This window comes from Carassius gibelio, chromosome A15 (genome assembly GCF_023724105.1).
Source record: "Carassius gibelio isolate Cgi1373 ecotype wild population from Czech Republic chromosome A15, carGib1.2-hapl.c, whole genome shotgun sequence".
In the NCBI taxonomy this organism is placed as follows: domain Eukaryota; kingdom Metazoa; phylum Chordata; class Actinopteri; order Cypriniformes; family Cyprinidae; genus Carassius; species Carassius gibelio.
The window spans coordinates 26412251-26431425 of record NC_068385.1 but is presented as its reverse complement, the minus strand read 5'-3'; the positions used below and the strand labels follow the sequence as shown (position 1 = coordinate 26431425).

Here is a 19175-nt window from a genome sequence, read left to right as displayed (position 1 = left end):
CACACCACATGGCCTTTAAAACTTCAATGAAATGGAATTACACTAAAAAATAAAGGTTTCCATTGGCATCAATGGTTCAATGAAAAACTTTTAACATCTATATAACTTTTTCATTCAACAAAGTGTGCTTTTGTAGTGGAAAAGGGTTCTTTAGAATATTAAAATGTTCTTCAGACAAAGAATTGTTCAATGAAAGATTCTTTGAGGAGCTAAAAAATGGTTCTTCTATGGCATTGCTGCAACAGCCATTTATTTTTAAGAGTGACTAATAACAAATCCTTTCTTCCTTTTAGTTCCATACAGAAAAAAGATATAGTGCAGGACTTGGTTCTATGCATCTGTATTTAATTGGATTTTCAGATGTGGATGATGCGCTCAAAATTGGGGCAGATGAGCGTGAGCTTGCAGGAGAGAATTTAAGCACACTAAATGATTGGAGAGTCACCAGAGAGAAGTCATTTCACTAGAACATCCAGTTATAGAATAAAAAGGTCAAACATTTGCACACGTTAAATGTCCACAATATGATCTATAACATGTATTTAGAAAACAGATATGTTGAATTAATTTCAAGTCGACTTCAAGATTTATTTTTACCACGGAATCTGGTAAATAGCTATAAATAACAAACACAATCCACTGAATTGGGTTTATAGTCTGAAAAATCATCCAATCACACTACGAACCATGCACATGCTCTTTCACATACCTGTAGAGACGCATTCGTTATGTAAGCTCGTCATGTCATTGAGCCGTTTCCCCTTCATCTCCTCGGGACCGGCGCAGAGGACGTCTGATACAGTGGCGTTCGTGCTCTTTAACCACATCATCAGCCACTTCGCTCGGCAGTCACACTCAAACACATTGCCCCTCAGGTCTCTGCAACAAAATATAGATGAAAACATCAATAAGCATTGATCTTATTATATACTGTACATTTCTGTAGGTTTAAAAAGACATTATCATCTCATATTCAATGCACTATACTATAATACAGTTATTGCTAAGTAAGCATTTACAGAAGCTCAGACTCACAGCTCTATCAGTGAGTCCAGATCAGTGAATAGATCTCTGGGCAAAGCTTTAATGTTGTTGTTTGCCAAAGACCTGGGAGGAATACAGCAACAGTTTAGAGAAAAGTGCAAATAATTGGCAGACGTATGTTCATTTAATATGATTAAAAGAAACGTACAGATGAGTCAAATCCCTAAGTCCTCTGAAAGAGTATTTTGATGTTGTTTCAATCTTGTTGTTTTCTATAAACCTGAAGAATTGAGAGAAAATGAAGAGTAGAATGTGAATAAAGATGTACCATCCAAGATGTAGATTAGTTTGTTTCTTCATCAGATTTGGAGAAATGCATAATTGTATCACTTGCTGAGCAATGGTTCCTCTAAAGTGAATGGGTGCCGTCAAAATGAGAGACCAAACAGCTGATAAAAACATCACAATACGCCACAAGTAATAGATGCCACTCCAGTCCATCAGTTAACGTCTTGTGAAGCAAAAACTGTTTTTGTAATACACAAATCCATTATTAAGGTGTTTTAACGTTAAACCGTTGCTTTTGGTAAATATGAGTCCATCCATAATCCATAATAACGATGACGTTTTGCTTGTAAATGGTTCTTGATCTCTATATTTCTCTCCTGATTCAGACAGGAGAAAGTAATATTATGAATAGAGGACTCATATTTTAGCCGGAAGTAAGACATTTGCAATGTCTTGATGGTTCTGTTACTTACAAACACGTAGCTTTTCACTTCAAAATATGTTAAATGATGGAATGGAGCGGTGTGGATTATTGTGATGTTTTTATCAGCTGTTTGGACAATCATTCTGACGGCACCCATTCACTGCAGAGCATCCACTGGTGAGCCAGTGATCACCAATGCAAATCTCTTTTTTCTCCAAATCTGTTCCTATGAAAAAACTAAAACATTTGCATCCTGGATGATCTGAGAGATTTTTGACTTATTTAAAAGACCTTAATTTAATTAACCAAAAGCACAACATTTGCCATTTATCTATGAAATTATACCTTTTTAAAAGAGTAAAGACTTACAGGTACTCCAGGTGCGGAAGGCCAGAAAATGCATCGTCCCGTATTGTAGTGAGAGCATTGGAGTTCAGCAACCTGTCAGAGTTTACATCCACAATCATTCAATCATCGTCAGTGTAATTATAACAATCAGACTGTGTTTACACTGCAGTGCAATACACATACAGTAGATAAAAAAGTGCCCTGTCACTGTCGATGAGTGCTAGGACAGGCACATATTTCTTATGTCAGTGTATTAAATTGCTGACATCCTGCAATACACCAATGACAGCAGGGAGAAGTCATCAGAGTCACTGTGTTCTCAGTGTCAAAAAGTGAAGAGGAGGAAAACCATCACTATCTGGAAGCAAAAGTTCCCTGACTTATTAAATAGCTAGAGGTGAGTGAAAGAGGCCTTTCTATTTGACATCTGTCACCTTCAACTGTTTAGCTGAGGTGTACACTGGATTCCAGAGCTAAATCACTAAGGAGAAAACGAAGTTTAATTAATTGTTCAATATGCCAAGTAAGATTCCTACTCAAGTGAACGCATTATTATACAGGCCAAAATATTCTCCAATCTAACATTAGACCGCTAATTGAATCTAGTCTGTTTTTGAGGTTATTCAACACTTATAGGGTCAACTGTGCAAACTGGACAGTTTTTGCTAGAATCTGAATATATTTGGTAGACTGCATAATGTTATTCTTTGGGGTTTTTTGCAATACCGCATACATTTATGAAAACAACCTTTAATAAAAATTATACATTTACACAGTTTTACAGTGTTTTCTTCAGCAAAAGATTTTAGTTTACAGTAAATACGACTGAAAACCCCAGAGCCATGTCCTTGTTTGTATTTTATTTTTTATAAATAAATAAATCTACAAATTCTCAACAAATGCTAAGTTCACCAGAATCAGTTTCCAGAGTGACTCAACATCATGTCGTACACATATGCTCAGCCAGATGGGCATAACTTACAGTAACTGTAAAGATGGCATGTGTGAGAACATCGCCTCCTTGATCTCAGAGAAGGTCCCATTCACAATACTCCTGAAAAACACCAGTCATATGAGACATTCATCACAAGCCTGACACAAAACGAGACCATGTTGCATACATTACAATAGAAAGATGACAGCTATGCGACTGATTATGAGCAGCAGTCGTCCTGTAATGCTATATTTCCACCTTCAAACACCAGTGTAGGCTAACAGCTGATCTAATACAGAAGAGTATGTGGACTCACAGTGAACTGACATCGTTGGGAATGAATCGCAAGACATACGAAGACCCGACGCAGATAATAGACTCCTTGGAGCAGCTGCACGAGGAAGGGCATTTAAACACCTTTTTCCCCGCGTTCCCTGAAGATGCCAGGCATAACACCAGCGCCGATATGATCACGACGGTCTGCATGTTGCATGTGTGAATCCGTCCACCCTGCAGCAGTAAATGCAGCACTGAAGCTCCTGACATCAGCAGTCTCGGTCTCGCGACTTATTTATTTATTAGTGCGCCCAACATCGGTGGATGCTGGGTAAACAGCCTCGAACATGATTAATGCGATAATTCAGTCAGGAATCCTGAAATATGTGCAATCTTTTTAATAGAAATAAGAAAATGTATCTTCCATTTTAGAGAATGGAGAGACTTTTACTCTTGCGTCATCAAAGTCCACATGAAATCACTTACAGTGCAGTGTTTCTTTCCTGTGTTGGTGTATTTCCCGCTGAAACAGTATGTTGAGGCTATGGTTCATTAAAAAATAAAAGCCAATAACCTTTCACACATAAACAATTAACTCCAATTTTTTTTTTTTTTTTTTTTTTTTTTTTTTTTAGTCTAGAAATATAGCCAGAAATTTAGTTACAACTACAAATGTAACAGTGAAGATTACATTTACTCGGACTGCAATATCTTTTAATATTATAATATATATATAACCACTACAGGGCTAAATAATTGTGTTTTATTTCTAAAATTCTTTTTTTTTTCACTCTTCAGAAATGTGACACATTATATCTGATTTATTTTTAGAAAAATGCTACTTTGTTTCATTTTTACAAATTGCTAGTAAATTTCACAAATAATTGAAAATAAATGGAAAGTAACACTTTGAATTAAACGTGACATCTTGAAACATTTTCTTGTAAAACACACTCTCCAGTAATCTGGTTTATTTAGATTTTTGAAAAATAATTTTTACAATATACAAAAAAAATCTAAATTAATCACTCTTAGTTATTTTAATTAAATTGTTAAGCTAATGTTTCTTAACTATTAATTACATTTTTATTATTAAATATACATTTTAACTATTAAATATTGTATTTTTATTCATTAGCTTCTACTAAATGCAGGGATTTAGAATATACTTTAAAATATGTTTATTTGTAAACAAAGCCACAAAACTCTTCTCTTGGGTTCTTCTGCAATTTGACCGTCTCGCTGTTCTTTAAAAAGTCAATATGCTAACATCTATTTAAAACAATGTGTTATCTTACCGTAACTGTTTAGAAACCACAAACACAAAAAGTTAAAGTAGGTAATAAGTCTTTGAGACCCGATCCTCAGATACTGATGACTGAGTAAAACATGAAGAGTACAGCATCTGGAGCTGTCTTTTATAATTATCTTTTCGATTGGAGATAAACAGATTTGCAATGGGTTCTAGAGGTTTTAAAACAGTTGCAGTTGTTGTTGTTGTTGTTTTTATTAGTTGCCTGTTTTTCATTTGTTTACTCAAAAAGGGCTTTAACCAAACCAATCTGATGAACATAATACAATCTGAAACAGTGCATGTGAAAAAAAAAAACAGTGCATGTGAAATAAAAATGAAGATCAGCATGCAGATTTGTCAATAATGGCAACAACAATGTGATTTGTGTGTGTGTGTGTGAAGGGTGTGAATATATGTGATTGATATATTTGTTTAGTTTTATGTTATGTTTATGTTTACCTAATTCATAGGCTAATCTGTGGTGATGCGAAATAATAAACAGTGTGATTGGTGATGAAAGGAAATTAATAAGTGTAGCCTAAATGGTTGGAAAAAGCTGTATCAGCAAAAGTAGGAAACAGTAAGAGGAGAAGAGTTAAAGCTTGTTGAACAGATGGATGTGGAGCGCAGGAGAGACGGTGAAGCTGGAGGACTGAGACAGAAGGTTTGCAGAGAACAGCAGAGGCTGATTCCACATAAATCATGAGCAGAAATACTGCTGGACTGCACACTAAATGCATTACAGTGAGGTGTGAGCAAAGCTGATTCAACACCTCTCACACAAAAACAGAGACTACAGCTTCCTCCGCTACGTCACACAGCAGATGTTATTACATACGCTGCTCTATTGTGTTACTGAGCTAGCACTTTACACACTCCTCTGAAAGAGATCACTTTGTGAGGACTGCACAGCTTAAATGAAAAAAAAAAACACATTAAAGAATATATGCTCACCCGAAATAAGGACAAGAAATATTTGATGTGTAAAGTTAAACATATGTCCTGAAAAATAACTAAATCATTTTTTTTAATCTATTTAAAAAAAAAAAAAATCTATATATTTATATGTTTGTGCAATATGGTTTAAAGTGAAACACATTCTAAAAAATAAAATAATAATAAATAAAGTTTAAGAATCTAATGGGAGCCTTATGAGGTTTTACTGAAGTTTATCTACATTAATTTGGTGCTTAATATTTTTATATTAATCTTAAGGGCAATCATTACTAGAACTAGATTGTCTCCAGGTGCCTGAGATGAGAGTGTGTTTATTAAAATCTGTATAAATTAAATCGCAGGTATCGTTGCAGGGTTTGGTACATAAAGAGACATTTGGTACCTTATTTGCATTCTGAGTGAATACAAATATTTTATTTGTTTTGATTCAGAAATAATAATAAAAAAACTCTTTCATTTTCCTTTGATATTGTTTAAAACAGAGAATTCCCTCTGCATTGTCTATTCAACTACGACTGTGTAAAACGCAGCAGAACCAGATGAATTGAAATGACAAAATAATGTATGTATTGTCCGTTATACTTTCAAACATGGGTCAAAAAGCATTTATTGAGCATCGGGGAAACAAACGAATGCATTTGTGGCCATATGCTGATAAATCAACATTCAAACACGAGGTTATTGCAACAAGATCAAATTATGAAAAGAATATTCCTATGTAACTCTTTCCCCCAGAGCATCAGGGCAAGGTTTGGTCATCTTCAACTGGCGATCCTGACTCACTCTTCTCTGCAGGAGTTTCCTTGTTAACGCTCTTGAGGCATTTATCGAGTCTCTTGATGCACAGAGTTATATCATCTCTGTTATTCTAATAGCAGAGGCTGCGTTAAAGTACGGACATGGATAGGCATCTGCATGCGACATGAAGCCACGAAACGTGTGTTTGCTCACGGTCTGCTCCACACCCAGCGGGACGACCCTGCAGGGAAATAATAGACCAGTGAACAAGTCTTGTGAAAAAGAAGTGCACTTAATTGTACTGAATGTGCACTTACAGCATACATCCAGTCTTAAAAGTAGATTTTTTTGAAAGACTGCTTGCAGAGAATATATTAATAAAAATAAAAGATCACTTAAGTGACTTAACGCACTTTAGCACACTTTTAAAAGTGCACTTTGTAATAATTTAATTTATTTTTTACTTTAATATAATACAGGCAGACTTTTTATGAATGCATAGCCGATCCAGTATACAAACCGAGTTTAGATGTCATATGGACAATATAAACACTGTTCTGCATTAATTATGCCATCCTAATATTACCACTACAATGATCCATTTCTAGCTAACGATGATAAATTAAACTGGTCCTCTAAAAGATTACTGAAGACAAATAGAGTCTCTCTATTATGCCGATACAGACAGCGGTTCTTTTCCAGCAGAGTTTCCTTGCTCTTTCTAAATTCACTGCAGACACTTAGGTCGGTCTTAAATTCTTCTGTCATATTTATTCACTGCAGACAGAGTGCACAGTCTGTGACAGACTAAAAGGAGGTGGAGAGGATAATGCTACAGGATAAACCCTTGAGAATGAGAATGACTCCCATTTAAATGATGAAAGCGGACAGCAGAAAGAAGCTTTCATTAATATTACAGCAGGTCAACTACTGTCCGGCGGAAAATATTAAAGGAATAGTTCGCCCTAAAATAAAAATTTGCTGTTTTCTTTTTAGTAGTTTCCATCATTAAGATGTTTACATTTCAAACTGTAAAAGTCTGGAATATTGCTTCCTCCACTGAAAAAAACTCCAATGTTTTTACTTTTGGCATGAGATGTCAATTGATGGACTGGAGTCCATCCAGACTCTTTTTCGATAATACTGTATATTATTGTGATTGTTGTGATGTTTTTTAGATGTTTGGACTCTCATTCTGACGGCACCCATTCACTGCAAAGGAACCAAGTGATGTAATGCTACATTTCTCCAAATCTGTTCTAATAAAGAAAGAAACTCATCTTTACTTTACTGCAAATGATTAAACTGAACTGAGCTGGATGATGACATCACTGAACTCAGTGATGAACCTCCTTTAACCGAAAATGAGTGTTTACTATTGTCATTTTAAAAGTGTATTTATCACAGAAACAATACTTAAAAGGTGCTGTATGTAGGATTGACACCGAGTGGTTGAACTAGGTATTGCAGTCCAAATTGGAATATTAGAGAGGGGTTTTTTTTCACTCAGCCCATCCTCTTCAGACTTGATGCAAGCAGGTTGCCAGATTAATGACACAAACAGAAACAAAAATTGTTTACATTTATATTAAATGCAATTAGCTGAACTTCAGTTTTTTTTGAATAACTTAAGTAAGACCTAAGTACATCTTTATATGCAATTTCATAATTTGTACTGTAAAGTGTACTGCAAAGCGTACAAGCATTTATTATAAACAAAAAAATTTAATGGCATTTTGTAATTATACATTTGTAATGATGAAGATGCATTTTATTACATTCAAAATAAATTAACTTTAAATGTACTAAAATTTCAGTTAAAATTATAATCAAATACTTTACATGTGATTTAGTATGTTAGTCAACACATCAGTGTACTTCTTTAAAACACAACAAAAGATTAAAACAATAATTTTAAATGTACTTCAAAGGGCACTTTTTTAAAACATACTTAAGTGTGTTAAGTAACAGTCCTAAAAGTGTCTCTCTTTAAGTCACTTAAGTGGCGTTTTATTTCATTAATGTTGTTTTCTGAATGTAGTTTCTAATATATGTATATTTAAGTTTTAAAGTACACTACAAGCGCACATTATATACAATTAAGTGCACTTCTTTTTTACAAGGATGGTTGGCTGATGGCACCACAATAATGCTCACAGTCCTAAGTGGGACACTTTTTCACATTGAAAATGTTTCAAAATAATAATAATAAACATTTAATGTATTTTAAATGTTGCTTGCACATGAAAACAAAAACATTCAGTCAAAACACGTGGCCACTTTTGTACGGTGGTCACTAGAGTGCTTGGCCAGATGGTGTGGTTACAGGACCTGCCAGCAGGGACTAACCCTGACCTCTCGTGTGACATGCAAAAGCTATTTTTAGAAACATTATTTACAGAGAAAACGTATTAATGAAACCCTTGTTTAATGAACTGTTATTGAACTCTTGCTCACATGACACATGACTCTTCACCCAGTGTTATTGGCTTGTGTGGCGTATGCAGCAGTCTCTCCCCGTGTCTCTCGGCTACAGCGCTCATCTCCTGCGCCAGGTGGCCATACAGCTCCTGCGGGCCGTACACAACTACAGTTATAAATAGCTCTCCACTCTTCATAGCTTTTTTTCTTTTTCTGTCACACATTCTGTTTTCTGCTAATGTTGCACTTCTATGTCTGCTGGTCTACAGTAAACCCAGCACCTGCTTCCCTCTCCAGCCACCCTACCCTTCTCCTGCTTTCCCATCTGACGCTTAAGTATAACTGCATCACAGAATGAGCTGCGTCCACCGTTGGGATCAATTACAAATGAACTGTAGGAGGCCCTCAGGTTATGGGCCCCTATTATGATGCTGTTAGTAAGACGTCTGAGATCTACACTATGAGAACACAGAGTTCTTGAGGGTTCATTATTATTATTAGAATTAGTATTATGCAGCAGCTCAAATTATGCAAATGAAACTCATCCTAGCAGCCAGTTAAAAAACAACCACACAGCAACACTTTTTTTTTTTTTTTTTTTTAAATAAAACCTGCAGATGTAATATTATACTATTATAATGCTATAATGATATAAAATGCCACTGAAATGTAGTTAAAGAGAGACACTTTCATCACTTAAGTACACACTTAAGTACACTTTTCAAAGTTTTACTTTAAAATGTAAATAAATTTTAAATACTAATAAATGTTGACAAAGTATTTTAATACCAAGTAATCCTTGATTATAATTTTAACTGTATTGTTTTAATCAACATTACAGTTAATATACTTTAAATGTAAAACATTGCAACTGCATACGTGTAATTTCGAATATATCTTATATTTATTTTTATATTTAGATATTAACATATATCTTAGTTTACCATAAATGCCTTTAAGTACATTCAGTACTTAAACCATATTTTAAAGACAACAGAAATCATTTAAAATCACATATAAAGATGTATTTACATGACCAACTTAAATGGGTCGAAAAAGCAGCTAATTGCATTTAATATAAATGTAAATTATAATATATTTTCATTTAATTGAAATGAATTGTCTCAAAGTATTACATTCAGTTCACACTTAAGTATATTCTTTTAAAATACATTATTTCTCTAGTACTCTTTTTAAAAGTATTCTAAATTGCACGTCTTTTTCACAATGTTAAAGTCAGAAATTGATTCTCCTTTGGTTAGACCATGTTAGAAACTGACTCTGCCCACAGAGAACATAATAATGTAAATTATTAATAATCCGGATGCATTAGTAGTGAATCGATTAGCTCTGTAAGTGTCTTATCACATGAAGGCTAATGGTGTTTTCCTGCATGTACTGGAGTCTCATTGGGTAACATTGAGTAACTTACTTGAAATGCTAAACGTGCACGCACACACACACACACACACACACACAATATAAAACTGTACATTGAAAACAAATTTACTTCATTTTTTTCTGTAAATTTTTGAACTATTGTTTTTATTCTAGAAACTTCTGGAATTACAAAATGAATTTCATTAATTTTATATTACAACAGTCCTGTTTTTGTTAATAAAAATATTTGTGTTAATATAAAGCCAGTTTTGCCATAATTACATCAGAAATACCAGATAAATTGAATCTGAAAGCAAAATATAAATAAAAACTATAAAAGTCTATAAATAATACTAAATTAACACTGATACCACACAGCCATAAACAGAAGTTAAGACAATGTTTGAGTTTCTGAAATATTTTCACCTTCCTCTCAGACAAGAGTTTCTTGTAGCCATTGGCTCCCAGTGTGAGCAGCGTAATGAGGACGTCTAGAGACGGGGACGCAGAAGCTCGACCTGCACAAGAGCACATCATCTCAATCCTGTAATGCATTAAAGACATGCTTATCATAGTAAGACTTTATTGCAGTTCATAAAGAGAGTCGAGTACAAACATAACAAGGATGCATGCGGGTACCATAACAGTTCATGTCAACAGTAATATGCATTTAGATATGCATCTAATGCTCATCTTTAAAACCACAAATAATTTAAAACCTCAAAACTAATATATATATTTTCATTCTGTAAAATATAAGATTTATCAGTCTTTTAAAGATTTAATAACAAAACCTCAAAACTAATAATTAATAAAAATAAAAACATTTAAAATCCTTTACAATATAAGAGTTATCAGTTTTTGTAAAGATTTTTGTGGTAATGACTGATGTTGCATGTTTATGCATGATCATATTTTAATTTAGATATGCATCTAATGGTTAATATCTTTAAAAGCACAAAAAAATTAAATAAAACCTTAATAAAAATATATATATATTTTTTAGATTGTAGTGGTAATGACTGATGTTGCATGTTTATACATGCTCATATTTGCATTTAGATTTAGATATGCAACTAATGCTTAATCTGTAAAAGCACAAATAATCAAACAACGAAATACCATATAATGCTGTGATGCATACATTCAAAACATTTAAAGTAAGTGCTTTTAGTTTTGAATATTTAATGTAAAATACTAACAGCATAAAATGTTATCTGCCATAACATGAAAATAACAATCAGCTTATTGCTGTCAGCATGAATTTTAATTCCGTTGCATCCCTGAGCGTTATGCATATCATTTGATTTGATAATGATTTGATAAACAGTATTTACTTTCTATTTACTAGTAAAAGAGGAGCAAATAAGAATGTATTTTAGTAAACTATCATCAGGCATTCTGAAAAGATGCAGCAGAGCTAAGTAACAATGGACTAAATTATAAGTGCACCCCCCCAGTCTTACTCTCTCTAGCGCACTCAAGAGAATCAATATTAGTAGTGTTTGGGGATTCCTCTGCAGTGCAGAAAAAGGTGGGAGGGATACAGTATGTGGGAGCCAGCAGAGAGCGGCACAAACAAAAACACTTCCCAGGTCTCTAGAGACAGCTTATGCAAGAGGAAATACATGATGGAGTATTACTGTATGAACTGAGAAATGCACATTCAGAACAGAAAATATTCAGCATGCTTTACCTTCAGAGATCAAAGCATTCAATTATTTCTTCACCCTTTACCATGTCTTTTGGAAACCAGGGTAAATTTAGGGTAAATGTAAAAAAAAATAGGCAAAATTGCAATACAGGGCATCTAGGATTGCAAATTTTCACCACAACTTTTTTTTATATATATGCTAAGTGAACGTTTTTCAACATAAATAATTAGTGTCAACCAGTAAAGATGCAAGAAAAGGATTTAAGAAAATAATACTACTTAATATAACATTGCATTGTTACATTAAAAACGATGAAACAGCACAGAAAACAGCTGAAAAATTTTGAATATTTTTTTTTATCATTTACTGAATAGGCTTTGTGTGAGAACTTTGACTCATAACGCCCAGCATTGCATTTTAGCTTAATGTAAGCATGTATGCTTTTTCCCCGTCACTAGACAAGCAGAAATAAAATAATGTAATAAAATAAGATAATTGTATGTCGAATACTAACTTTGTAAATAAATGCATTTACTCCAAAAGTGATAAGTCATTTTTGTGACTTTAGTGAGATGTGGCATGCATTTTTTTCCCCCGCAAAGATGTTGTGTAAATGTCATAATGTTGGCTACTGCTAAATGGTATATTTTTAATTCCTTTATACAAATGTTGCAGCTTATAGTTAAGAGGACTGCAGTTTTTTTTTGTTTTTTTTTACTGTTTTTCAGACTCTTGCATACAGATTTCAGAAATAAGTTTTGTATGGATCACTCATCTGTAACATGTTTGCAGTTTAAAGAGAATAAGCATACCTGGATACATCTTACTGATCTCTGTAATGAAGCTCACATCGAAGCCTGCGATAATGGCAACGCTGACCGGGACCGGGTTTTTATCAAGACTTTGGACAAAGGCATCGATTCTCCCAATGTGAGCCCCATACAAAAACACTTCATAAGCCAATAGGGTTTCTCTGAAGTAAACTACATTTTGTAGTAGATTTACACAAAAAAGCTGAACTGTTACCTGCTGAATAAGGTGCATACATTTTGATGACTGCACTCCATTATTGACTAAATGAGGAATATCATGCTTTGCACACAGAACAGCAAGCTCCTCGAGACTGTAAGAAGACAATTAAATAAATAGACTTTAAATCAATTTAATTTAACTACAAAATTAATAAATATATTTTCTCCATTAGTGTTTCTCAGATTCAAAAAGAAAAAAATACAATAAAAAAATTTCATATATTGACTAAATTATATATGTATATAAAAGATTGTGATTCCCGATGCACACAAATTTGTTGTTTACTCCTAGTAAACCCTGCTGGTTACAGTGTTTACTTTTTTTATTATTAAATATTATTTATTAGTGAAAAATACCTTGTTGTGTAAAGTATAAGTATGTTTCTTTTACACATTTACTTTTTAATCCATTGTGAAATGATTTAAAAGTTATATCAGGATTTATACCATCTATCATATACTATACTATTTAATTGAATGCAAAATACTATTTAAATATTACTCCTGCAAATTCTTGCTTGTTTTTTTTTACTTGTTTTGTTGTAAAGAGATTATCTGATTAATATATATTTTTTTATATTCCTAGACTTATTTGTTGCAGTTTTTTTAAACAGTTATATTGTAAAACTAAAATACCATTTTTAGTTTGCGTTGTTAGATTATTGGCTGCATTTGAAGTTATTTTTTGCTTAAAAAAAATAAATAATATTACTGTCAAATTCATGTCAGATAATAAAAATACTGTAATGAATACAGTAGTTCGCCATGTATTTGTTCATGTTTTATTAAGGGATAAGTCTGAAGCACACCATAAAATAATTCTAGCAATTAACACAAGGCTAGTAGTATAAACAGCTGTATACAGATACACACCCAGGTATCGGATCAGTACTCAGCCGATACCCTGAGACCAGGTATCGGATCAGTACTCGGTATCGGCCGATACCCTGAGCCCAGGTATCGGAATCGGTATTGGGAAGAGAAAAAGGGTATCGGAACATCTCTGGTTTTGTTTTGAAAACCTGGCAATCCTGATCTGAACGCATGTGATGGAGATATACTAGTGGAGTGCCTTTACTGACAATATGCGCATGAAAATTACATTCGATTTTGTTGCACAGCCCTACTAACAAACTTAAGCAAATGTTAACTACTCGATTATAATTTTAACTTTAATCAACTATACATTTTTAAGGTGTTATTATGAATATATTTAAATTTGTGACAAACAAGTTTCAACAGAAATTACATTGAAGCATATTTTAGTTCACCATGAATTCTTGTCAGTACATTCAGATTAGATATGTCTAACATGTTCAAGCAAAAACTGTGGCAAAATTATCATTCAAACGCTATTTTTCTTAATTGCATCAACACTCACAGTCAAGACACTTACGATTGCATTTTCATTCAGTGTCCCGCAATGAATGTAGCAAAATTCAATGTGCACATTGAAAAAATGCATTTATTTTACTGTCTATGATTCTGAGCCGATCACGTGTCCGCCCCCTCGCGCCACGGCAAGAGACTCAATACAAGAATACATGAGCACAGCTCATCTCGCTGTTCATCTTGATTCAGAAGCGCTGCAGGCTTCTCTGAGTTTAAACTTGTTAGGAGTGAAGAGTATTCTGTCTGTGTGACTGTTGCGTTAGAGAGACGCAGACGTGAGATGAAACACTTTCTAACAGTCTCGATTTTCAAAATGATCAGCTTCTAAAAAGAACTGTTTACTTCCGGATTTAGACTCCTCCTTTTGTTCGCGTCATAGTTTCAAATTAAAAGTCCCCGATCCACGCGTACATGTGTACAGTCTCAAAGCATAGGAATAACATGTATAAAATAATAATTATAATAATGTTTAATCTTTATATTATTATTCTCAAAACTTGCAAATTAATTTATATCATTTACATTTTATATGCCATAAGGGTGAGTTCATTTTTTGCACATTTTCTATTTCTTCAATAGCAATTTTTGATAAATGATCAGTAACACTTTAATGTATTTCAAACTGTAATACATTTTAATTTTAATTGCAATTAAGTGCAAAAACAAGTGCTATTTAGTATCTGAAACTAAACTCATTCAGATTGCGTATATCTTTTTCAATTACCCATAAAGTAAAATAGTCTTTTAAAAGTATTCTTACGTGTACTTTGTGATTAAGCACTTAAATGCACAGCATACACATTCTGTGTGCTCTTGCTTCAGAGATTAAATAAATTCTCAACTGAAGAAGGTAAAGACTTGGGGGAGGGGGGCTGTAATACAACTTAAACCTTTTTAAAATATGTGACCCTGGAGCACAAAAGCAGTCGTCTCTGGGTTATATTTGTAGCAATAGCCAAAAAATACATTGTATGTGTCAAAATTATAGATTTTTCTATTATGCCAAAAATCATTACGATATTAAGAGAAGATCATGTTCCAAAAATATATTTTGTAAATTTCCTACCATAAATAATAAAAACTTAATTTTGGTTTTGCATTGCTAAGAACTTCATTTGGACCACTTTAAAGATGATTTTCTCAATATTTAGATTTTTTTGCATCCTCAGATTTTCAGATTCCAGATTTTCAAGTAGCTGTATCTCAAACAAATACGGTCCGATCCTAATAAACCATACATCAATGGAAAGCTATTTATTCAGCTTTCATGTGATGTATACATCTCAATTTCGAAAAACTGACACTGACACTGTACTTTCAGAGTAGGGTTTAGTGATAGTATTTCACATATATTTTGTATCTATTGAAAAACAATTCTAATTGAATTATTTCTTTTTTTAATTTGATACCAGTGCCAATGGTAGCCTATAGGTTAATCCAAACCACAAGAATATTCTTTATACTTAATAAATAAAATACTTTATTCTCGTGTTTTTGTTGTCCTTATTTTAACTAAATTTAATTTAGTTTAGATATCTTTCTACTATTGTATTTTAGTTTGATTTTTATATGCATTCTGCAATTGTGTATTTGTATTTTTTAGTACTTTTTATTTCTTCTTTGCATGTGGATGTGTGTGTATATGCTCTATTTTTGTTTTTAGAATGACTTGTTAACATTTTGTCCAGGGTGAAGATTAAGAATAGCCTTTTTGGTGAATAAATAAACTCTCTCTCAGTGAAACTGAAAATAGATTGGGCTACTTTAATAAAACAAATAAAAAAAGAGAGAGACATCAGCAAGAGTCAGAAGGGGTGTAAACTTTTTGAATGAAATGCATGGTAAATTGTACTTATTTTGTCTTCTGCGTACAAAAGTATTAGCTTCTTGAAGGGAACTAAATGAAAAAAATCGTTAAACAAATTTTGCACATCAATTCAAGTTTACAGAAATGAAACATCAAAACACATTTCCTCTCATGAAGTTAGATTATTAAAATGTTGCATATTCTGAAAGGGGTATATAAGACATATAAGAACAACCATAGCTTAGGATGCTTTTGCACAGTTTATAATAACCAGTTTTGACTGATTGTTTATAATATTGTGTATTACGGTAATGATTCAGTGCTTCTGCGCCTGTTTCTCTGCTCTGTAATGAATGTGTGTTAAAGGCCATAGTTAGTTAATTACCACTGTAGGCTAATAAACACCACAGAGCATATGTCTAACATCCGTCTTCATGCTTACATAAATTAGTTAGACATATCTGATTCATGTGCATGGATCTTGTAGCTTATAAAAATATAATTTGCAGTCCAATTTCAAAACTTCCTGCATACTGCATTAGATGAGGAAAAATGAAATGTGATTTGATTTCAAGAACATACTGTACAATAAGACACTCAAACATGCAGCTGAGATAAATATAGTAGTTCATGTGGTTCTGTGAAGAGGTTATCAGAGATAAGCCTTATCACTAAATCATACAGCTGATTTTTAATCAATAATCTGTTTTAGCAGCTGTTATATCTGAGCAATAAAATAGACTGCAGTGCCACTGGCTTATTGCTTATTTTATGGTGACAGCCAGTGCTGGGGAAACGTTTTATAGAAACTAACTTTTGCATTACTTTTGAGATATTTTCAACTTGTAATTTTAGATAGCTACCTGAAAAAAAGTCATCTGATTATGTAACTCGCATTAACTGATGGCAACAGAAATATGAAGACATTAATCTCAAAATATTATGACTAACCTCATAATGCTATGACTTCATTCTTGGAATTTAGACTATTATAATTAAAAACTTATGATGTTATTCTCGTATTGCTATTCTATTTGTTCGATTTCTATGACTTTTATGGTGGTAATAGCAATATGAAGATACTGTACATACTTTCATTGTGTTCTTCTATTTAATAGGCCTACAGTTTACTAACCCTGGCAACAAATAACCCTGACATTTACTGGTTGCATGTTAAAATATTTAAATATTTCTGGCGTCATAACTTTAAATCCAAGTTTGAATATGATCTGTTGCATGAGTAAAGGCTTTAAAGCTCATGAAGTCTGGAAGGCATGCTTTGGTTGTTTGTGGACTGAAGGGAATGTGTTAGCGATGAAGCTCCTTCCTCCTCCGACTGCCTTCTCTCATCCTCTGCATCCTGTAGGTCTTTCGGGCCACTTCACGCTCTTTCTCCTGCACCTCTGTGTCATCCAGCACCTCCAGACCCGGGATCTGACTGATCACATACTGCCTGTCAAACACAAATAGAGCAGTTGCTATGGACTGTTATAGTACAGATGTGACCCTGGAGCACAGAACCAGTCTTGAGTCTCTGGGGTATATTTGCAGCAACAGCCAAAAATACATTGTATGAGTCAAAAGGATTGATTTGTCTTTCATTCCAAAAATATTTAGGATATTCGGTAAAGATCATGTTCCATGAAGATATTTTGTAAATTTCCTACCGTAAATATATCAAAACTTAATTTTGTTATAAATTATATATATATATATATATATATATATATATATATATATATATATATATATATATATATATATATATATATATATATATATATATATATATAAAATTTTCTTTTTTTACTATATTGCATCATTATCATTACAGATGTGTAATTACAAATGCATGACATATACGTTTCAACAGAAATGAAAATAAAGTATATTTTAGTTTTAAGCAGTACTTTACATAAAACATGAAATTACACATAAAGATCAACTTAAGTCATGCTTTAGTGGGTCAAAAATCACCCTAAAGTAATTGCAGGTGATATAAATTTTAATTGTAATAAATTTTCTTCAATTGTATTTAACATACAATGAAGTATCTGAAGACATTACATTAATTTTACACTTCTTAAGTATATTCTTTTAAAGGATATTAACCATTTTAAAGAAGTATGCTAAAGCGTTCTTTTCTTCAAAGGGTATGTACTATCTGTAGTTTTCCAAACAGATCCAGGATGAATTATAACAAAGTAAAATGTATATATCAGCAATATAATACTTACTATTTAACTGCATATTTCTTAGAGTACGGTACATCTCCTCTTCTCATGCTTACCTGTAATCCATATACTGCGTGAGACTGCCTCCATTAAAGTAACTGGGTGCTGCTTCATTGTTCATCATACTGAGAATCCTACAATGGAACCAAACAGATAAATCACTGCACGTATAAAACACTGCTAATGCATGAGTGAATGGGATTCTGAACTCACTTGATGTTTGGGAACTTGCAGCAGATCTCCTCCACTATAATGGGGAGGTTGCTGATTTTGTTCTTGTTGATCCACAGGGTGGTGAGGCTGGGCATGTAGGGGAATTTAACATGCGCGCTGTAGTTATTGCAGTCCAGGATGAGTGTGCTGAGCTTCTCCAAACTGCCCAAAAGAGCCGGGTTCCGTTAACAACTCAGTTAAGAGCAATCACATGACAAGTTAAACCTACACACACAGTCCAAACAAAAATGTGACCGAGACCACAAAACCAGTCATAAGGGTACTTTTTTTTAATTGAGATTTGTACGTTTATACGTGCATGGTTTTATATTTGGTTGAAACACAGCAATTTGAAAATCTGGAATCTGAGGCTTGAATATTGAGAAAATCTCCTTTAAAATTATTAAAAAGGAAGTTCTTAGCTATGCATATTAATAATCAAAAATGAAGGTTTGATATGTTTACATTAGAAAATTTATAAAATATCTTAATTTAACATGATATTTAAGAAAATTTAATAATTTTGACCCTTATTGTTGTCAATTGCTACAAATAGACCTGAGCTACTTCAGACTTGGTGGGTACTCCAGGCTCACAAATTATTCAGACACCAGATCTAATTTTTTATATTTTTCTACTAGTGGGTGCAGGACACCAGAGTTAATTTATGAATGTGAGGATACCAAAATAAAGTCAACTGAAATATTATACCCACAAATTCTTCATACATATATATTTAGTCAGTTAGGAGACGCTTTTATCCAAAGCGACTTAAAAATGAGAACAATAGAAGCAGTCA

The 19175-nt window shown here is 33.1% G+C and overlaps 3 protein-coding genes across 3 annotated transcripts in view; all 3 read right to left on the bottom strand.

Annotated features, from left to right (window-relative positions):
• LOC128029534 (leucine-rich repeat LGI family member 2-like) overlaps positions 1 to 3747 on the bottom strand; it is a 5885-nt gene extending 2138 nt beyond the window's left edge. Inside the window, exons 1-6 of the mRNA XM_052617364.1 lie at positions 3295 to 3747; positions 3027 to 3098; positions 2066 to 2137; positions 1193 to 1264; positions 1036 to 1107; positions 710 to 879 (exon numbers count right to left, since the gene is read on the bottom strand). Of these exons, the coding sequence (XP_052473324.1) occupies positions 710 to 879; positions 1036 to 1107; positions 1193 to 1264; positions 2066 to 2137; positions 3027 to 3098; positions 3295 to 3524 (688 nt within the window). The 5' untranslated portion in view covers positions 3525 to 3747. The remainder of the gene's footprint in view (positions 1 to 709; positions 880 to 1035; positions 1108 to 1192; positions 1265 to 2065; positions 2138 to 3026; positions 3099 to 3294) is intronic.
• Positions 3748 to 5625: 1878 nt separating this feature from the next.
• On the bottom strand, positions 5626 to 12747 carry LOC128029533 (O-phosphoseryl-tRNA(Sec) selenium transferase-like). The gene is made up of 5 exons (XM_052617363.1): positions 12726 to 12747; positions 12512 to 12682; positions 10471 to 10562; positions 8701 to 8813; positions 5626 to 6484 (listed from the first exon to the last, which is right to left on the bottom strand). Exons 1-5 carry the CDS (start codon positions 12745 to 12747, stop codon positions 6355 to 6357), a joined length of 528 nt encoding a protein of 175 aa, XP_052473323.1. The 3' UTR covers positions 5626 to 6354.
• Positions 12748 to 15866: 3119 nt separating this feature from the next.
• On the bottom strand, positions 15867 to 18558 carry LOC128029532 (leucine-rich repeat-containing protein 72-like; the record flags this gene model as incomplete). The annotated part of the gene is made up of 3 exons (XM_052617361.1): positions 15867 to 17382; positions 18220 to 18297; positions 18377 to 18558. Coding segments are annotated over 3 exons (405 nt in total), but the record flags the coding sequence as incomplete, so codon positions are not given.
• Positions 18559 to 19175: the final 617 nt, after the last annotated feature.